General features: G+C 60.4%; 1 protein-coding gene across 2 annotated transcripts in view; it reads right to left on the bottom strand.

Moving 5' to 3' along the window:
- The window catches only part of RASSF2 (Ras association domain family member 2), an 8,616-nt gene extending 3,258 nt beyond the window's left edge, over window positions 1-5,358 (bottom strand). The window contains exons 1-7 of one of the 2 annotated variants that reach the window (XM_026081894.1): window positions 4,130-5,358; window positions 3,033-3,123; window positions 2,536-2,611; window positions 2,152-2,303; window positions 1,603-1,673; window positions 254-414; window positions 18-119 (exon numbers count right to left, since the gene is read on the bottom strand). In XM_026081894.1, the coding sequence (XP_025937679.1) occupies window positions 18-119; window positions 254-414; window positions 1,603-1,673; window positions 2,152-2,303; window positions 2,536-2,611; window positions 3,033-3,091 (621 nt within the window). In that variant the 5' untranslated portion in view covers window positions 3,092-3,123; window positions 4,130-5,358. Of the gene's footprint in view, window positions 1-17; window positions 120-253; window positions 415-1,602; window positions 1,674-2,151; window positions 2,304-2,535; window positions 2,612-3,032; window positions 3,124-3,883; window positions 4,080-4,129 lie in introns of those variants that run through there. The other variant, XM_026081893.1, reaches the window with a different exon arrangement.
- Between the last annotated feature and the right edge of the window lie 92 nt (window positions 5,359-5,450).

The raw sequence follows: 5,450 nt of genomic DNA, 5'->3' as shown, positions 1-5,450 counted from the left end.
GAGCCCCCCCCGCTTGCCTTGAACTTGTTGAGCAGCAGCTTGAGCACCTGCGGCGCCGTCATGGTGCTGTTGATGCGCACGTTGGTGACGGAGCCGTACGCCGGCGTGAACACGGACGTCTGCGGGCCGCCCCCGGGTCGCCATGCATTATATATATATATATATATTTTTTTAATATATAAAAAATTCATAAATATTAAAAAATATATATATTTTTTATGATTTTTTTTTTCTCTTTGCAAGGGCGCCTCACCTTGTGGTTGTAGAAGTGGCCGTTGATGGAGAAGCGGTGGCGCTTGAGGCGCCGCTGCTCGCCGGCCGTCCGCCCGCTGCCCCGGCGCCGCACGCCCACGTCGCTCCGCGTGCGCATCAGCTGCGGCAGCTCCTCCGGCGGCGCCCTGCCCTCGCCGGCGCCTGCAAGAGCTCAGCTCCGCACCGGGGCCGCCGGGAACGCGGGCTTTTCCCGGCACCGCGGGCGCAACCGGCCTCTTTGCTCGGCTCCGGGGCGGCAGAAACCCGCGGGGCCTCCGAGACCCCGATCCCCCCCTAAGCACCACTGCCGGCGTGGAGACACAAACCTCCGGCTCAAAAACAGGGACAAACCGACTTCCCTGATTACTTTTTTTAAACCCAGAACGGATTTAAATCACCGATTTCAACTACCGCAGCCACGGGCTCCTCCTCGCGCACCCCCTGAAGGAGGTTATTAATCCATCATTACTGCCCAAATCCGGGCGACCACTTGCATCAAACCTCCCCCCCCAGGGACCGAAGCTCCTGAGTCGCTTTTCCATCATTTAGCTCCTTTTTCCCCCTCTTGAACGAGGGCAGGAAAACGAGGGCAGCGCTCGGGAGCTCGGCGTGGAAACCGGCCCGGAGCCCGATTACTGCAAACGAGCCGTTCCTCCCGTTTTAACGACCCGCTCGGGCGCAGACGGTTTGATCCGGAGCCGCCTCCGCACCGGGAAGCCCTGCTGCGCGCGACAGGTCTCGAAAGACGCTAAAACGACCCCAAAAAAAAAATCACTCCCGGGCTATTTCTGCATCCAAACGCCTTGCAAACGCGGAGCAGCAGCAGAGCCGCGAGCCAACGGGATCAGCCGGCTCCTAGCTGCCTCCGGGGCTCATTTCCATAAGCACCAAGAAAAGGAAAAAAAAAGGGTTTTTTTTTACGCAGACGGGTGGGAAAAGCCCGGAGGGAAGAGGAAGGCCAGGAAGAGCCGCCCCCGGCGTTTCTTGGAGCGAAGCCGCCAGACAGTTTTCCGCCCCGTCACATCCTGGGTTTCCTCGCTGCAGCGGAGCGCCAGGGCTTTGAGTGAGCTCGGGAAGTCCCAATTTTCAGGACTTTGGACGGCACATGGGGATTTCGGATTTTTTCCAAAGGTGAGCGAGGGTGTTTGCGAGGAGGAGGGAGGAGGACGCGGCGCGACGGCCTCCGCGGAGGTCGCCTCCGTGCCCACGGCACGGCCGGGAGCCGGGACACCCTATATTTTAGCCGATCCTTGCAAAACCCCCTTTTCCACCTCCTCGAACCGACCGGCTGGCGCAAACCCCGAGAAACCGGCCCCGCATCCCAGCGGGGAGCATCCCGCTGCCTCTCACCCGTGCCGCTCGCCGGAGCCTCCGTGTCCGTAACCCGGATATCCGGCAGGGCGCTGGGCTTCAGCACGGAGCTGGGGGGAAGAAAAAAGCCGGAGACGCCGTTACCACGCGGCGCTGCCGAGGAAACGAGAGCCGTAACGAATTCCCACAGCTCGCCGTTTCGGCTGGCATCAGCAAAGGGGAAGCGCGGGAATCGGGAGGGAAAGCGCGGGAAAAGGGCCGGGCTTTGGGGTAGAAGAAACAAGCCGCAGCGGTTAGATCTCAGCTGACCGCTGCCGGAGTGGGGGGAAAACGTCCCCAGGGAAAACGCCGGGCGACCTCAGTTTTCCCACGGGTGCGATTCAGCCCTTCGGCAGCATCGCAACCACGGGCCGCTCCGGGAAAAAGAAAGAAAATCAATCAAAATTCTTCTGTTCGACCAAACTTAGAGTTATCAGGCTCTACTTGGCGAAGCGAAACCGAGCCGCTTTATTTTGCGCTTGCCCTTTTCGGGCTGTTGGATATCGGAGAGGGGGGGGGAAAAAAGGAAAAAAAAAAGGGCGCACTCACCCGTGGGCGCCCAGGTTGCAGCCCGAGTGCCAGGAGGAGGAGGAGGGCGGCGGGCGGATGCGCTGGTTGTCGTCCTGCATCTGCAGGCGGATGGGCCGCCGCAGCCCCCACGAGATGTTCAGCAGCCCCTCCACCACCAGCTCGCCTTCCTCCTGCGGCGGGGACGGCAAAAATATACGTATAATATGTCATTTTATACATTTTACATATTTTTTAAATATATATATAGGAAAAAAACTGATGGTGTCGTGCTCAAAAATTAATGTGCGTCGCCAATCGCTGTGCATTTTGCCGCCGCACGTTTGCGCCAAAGCAGCGTTCCCGCGGATCCCGCCGAGCCCCGAAGCGCCCGGCTCGCGTTCCCCCCCCTCCCCGATTTCTCACCTCCCGGTGCCGCAGCTGCAAGTTCTGCCCTTCGTAGTAGATGTTGTAGGTCTTGAGGTGCAGGAGCAGCTCATTCCTGCAAGGCGAGAGGAGCCAGGCTGCGGCGAGGCGGGTCCGGCCCCCCGGGCACGTCGCCCGCGCCGGAGCGATGCCTCGGTTGGGGCAAATCCGGGTGCTTTTCCCTCCGCCGGAGCAGGAGACCCGCTGGGGCCAACTCCTGCCTCCTTTGCAAGCGAAACTCTAGTTCAGCAGAAATCCTGTTCTGCCCAAACCGAAAGCTGGGAGAGCAACTGTGATATGGCTCTTATATTAAAAAAAAAAATCAAAATCGCTTAAACAACCTCCCAGGGCCTTTTTTTTTCTTTTTTTTTTTTAACGAAAGCTGCCGCTTCTCGCGTCGGCAGGGCTTTTCCTTCCGCGATTCGATGGCGCTAAGGAACAAATAAATAAATCAACCGCCGGCGAGCGGGTGCCTTTCCGTATCGTCAGCATCTTACTTGGAAATGTACTTGTCCTTTCCGCAGGGGACCAGGTATTCCCGGCTGCCGAAATCCATCCTCGTGCTCTTCTTTCATGGGGAGCGCCGAGCTGGCCGGCGGCGCGGGAAGAGGAGAGAGAGAGAGAGGCCGGAGCGGCCGCCGTTAGCCGCCGGGAAAGCCGCCGCCGCTCGCACCGGCGCCCGGGAAAACGCTCCGGACGCCGCGGGAACGAGGCGGCCGCCGGGGATCAGATAAGGCGAGAAGCGCTTGCAAGCGCGCTGGAAATTTAATACGGGCAGGGATACGCTTACGGGAACATTTGCATCCCCAGCAGCCTCCGTTCCCGCGCCGGCAGGGCCGCGCGAGGCCCCGGCGGGATGCGGGTCTGCGCCGCTCTTCCCGCACGTGCGGCATTCGGGAGCCGCCCTGGCTTGAGGGAACTTAAACTGCAGCTTTAAGGCGGTTTTAGCACCGGGAAAAGGCTTTTCAGGCCACGCTCCATCGTGTTTTTGCAAAAGTCCTAGCGCAGACCGGCTTTAACCTGCCCGAGGTCTATAGGGGCATTAAATACACCTTTAATACTGCTATAATATACAATTTAACCGATTTTTCATGCCCGAGGGACAAGGCGCCTCCGGAGGAGCTGACCTTGCCCTCCTTCCCAACAGGAAAGGGAAACCGAGGCAGGAAAGCAGCAGAGCTGTAAGCACAGAGCTTGCTTTCCGCCCACACCGGCTTTTTTTCCCCCAAATCCCCCCCGGAAACAAGCCCCGTGCCACAGAAAACGCGCCCGGCTAAATGACATGCCCAAGGCCGTCCGTAAAACCGGTGTCGGAGCAAAGAGGCGACCCTGCCGGCTAAAACCTTACCGGAGCGGCAACCTTATATCCCCCGCGGGGCGATAAATAATATATCGAGCGTACGGTGCAAAGTAAAAAAGAAAAAGAAAATAAAAAGAAAATAAAAAGGAAGCAGGAAGCCCCCAGCACCGGCGCTTTGTCTTGCAAAAGCAGAAGAGAAACTTGCCGACGAGAAAGCAACGCCCGACGCGGCGGAAAAGCTGCCAGGGCGCCGCGGGGAGGAGGCGACGGGGGGGGGAAATTCCTGCAGTTTACCCTTAAAAAAAACGTTCTGCGCGTCCCATAGGGGCGACGACCCTCTGCCCCCTTCCTTGGCGGTTTTAAAATGCGCCCAAGAAAAACGAAATTACGCCGCTCCTCGGCGCGTGCAAAACTGCCGCCGGAAATCACAGGGGGGTGGGAAAAAAAGGACTAAAAAAGCGGCTGAATGCTCCCCCAAATTATCGGCGGCAAAGCCTTCGGCTCGGCGGCGGCCCCGGCGGGAGCAGCCGAATCACTTGCCGCCCGCGAGACCACGTTGGGGAAGCGCCAAGGGGACAGTAAATCCGGCCGGGATGGGCCAGAGGAGCCGGGAGCCGCCGGGTCAGGAAGCGCCTTGGCCCCGGCCCTGCACGAGCCCCGTTTCCTGCTTCCCGCCCCTGCACTCGCCGCAGCTGGCGCCTCAACTGGGCCGAATTCAGCTTTTATTTTATTTTTTTTTTAATGAAAGAAATAAAATCGATTCCCCCTGCACACAGCGCCAAAGCGCCTCCGCCGGGGCCGCGGCGAGCTGAGCCCGGCGAGAGCTCGGAGGCAGCCGAGGAGGCCGGGGGGGAGGTAGGGCAAAATAAAAGGTCAGTTTGCAAACGTAAAAACCCGGCTGGACTATTTGGGGCGCGCGGCTGGGGGGCAGGGAGGTCCCGCCGGGAGCGAAGAGGCGTCCCGAGCCGCGGGTCCGAGGCGCGAAGGGAGAAGGGCACCAAATAAGAAAGGTCTTGCTGGCAGCAAAGCAAAACAAACAAAAAAGAGATAAAAAGTGCATTTTTCAGGGCGTTTTTGCTTTCCGGACTCCTCGCCGGCACGGACGGCCCGGGCCCAGCTCCAGCACGCCAGGCTGTTGCGGAGCGGCCAACGGCCTCTCCCGGCTCCGCAGGGGACTGTGGGAATATCCCGCTCCCTGGGGAGGATGGGGAAGCTGGAAAACCCGCGTTTCGAACGCCGCCCGGGGTTTAATGAGTTTTCCCGGGATGGCTGAGGAGCCGCGAGAGCCTCCGAGTAATTCACCCCGCGAGCCGCCCTCGGCCGCTCGACGCCTCGTGCCGGGCGGCCGCGGCTCGTTCTCCGGACGAGCTCTCCCCAGCCGCGGCCTTCCTTCAGCTCCAAGGTGCGGCGGTGCCATTGTTTTCCAGGGCCTATTGTTCCGCAGCCCGGCTGCTTCGGGAGGGAAAGGGAGGAAGAGCAGAGCGTGCCGGGGATGAGAGCGGCGAAACGAGCTGGCGGGTCTCAGCGCGGGCGCCGCAGGGCCGGCGGTGGGGCGCGCGACCCCCCTGCAGCCGGCGCATCCCGGGGCGGGTGGCGGCGCTGCCACGACGCCTCG

Source organism: Apteryx rowi, unplaced genomic scaffold (assembly GCF_003343035.1).
Source record: "Apteryx rowi isolate R43461 unplaced genomic scaffold, aptRow1 scaffold_56, whole genome shotgun sequence".
NCBI lineage: Eukaryota > Metazoa > Chordata > Aves > Apterygiformes > Apterygidae > Apteryx > Apteryx rowi.
Note: the sequence above shows the minus strand (reverse complement) of the source record. Positions and strands in the feature narration are given on the sequence as shown.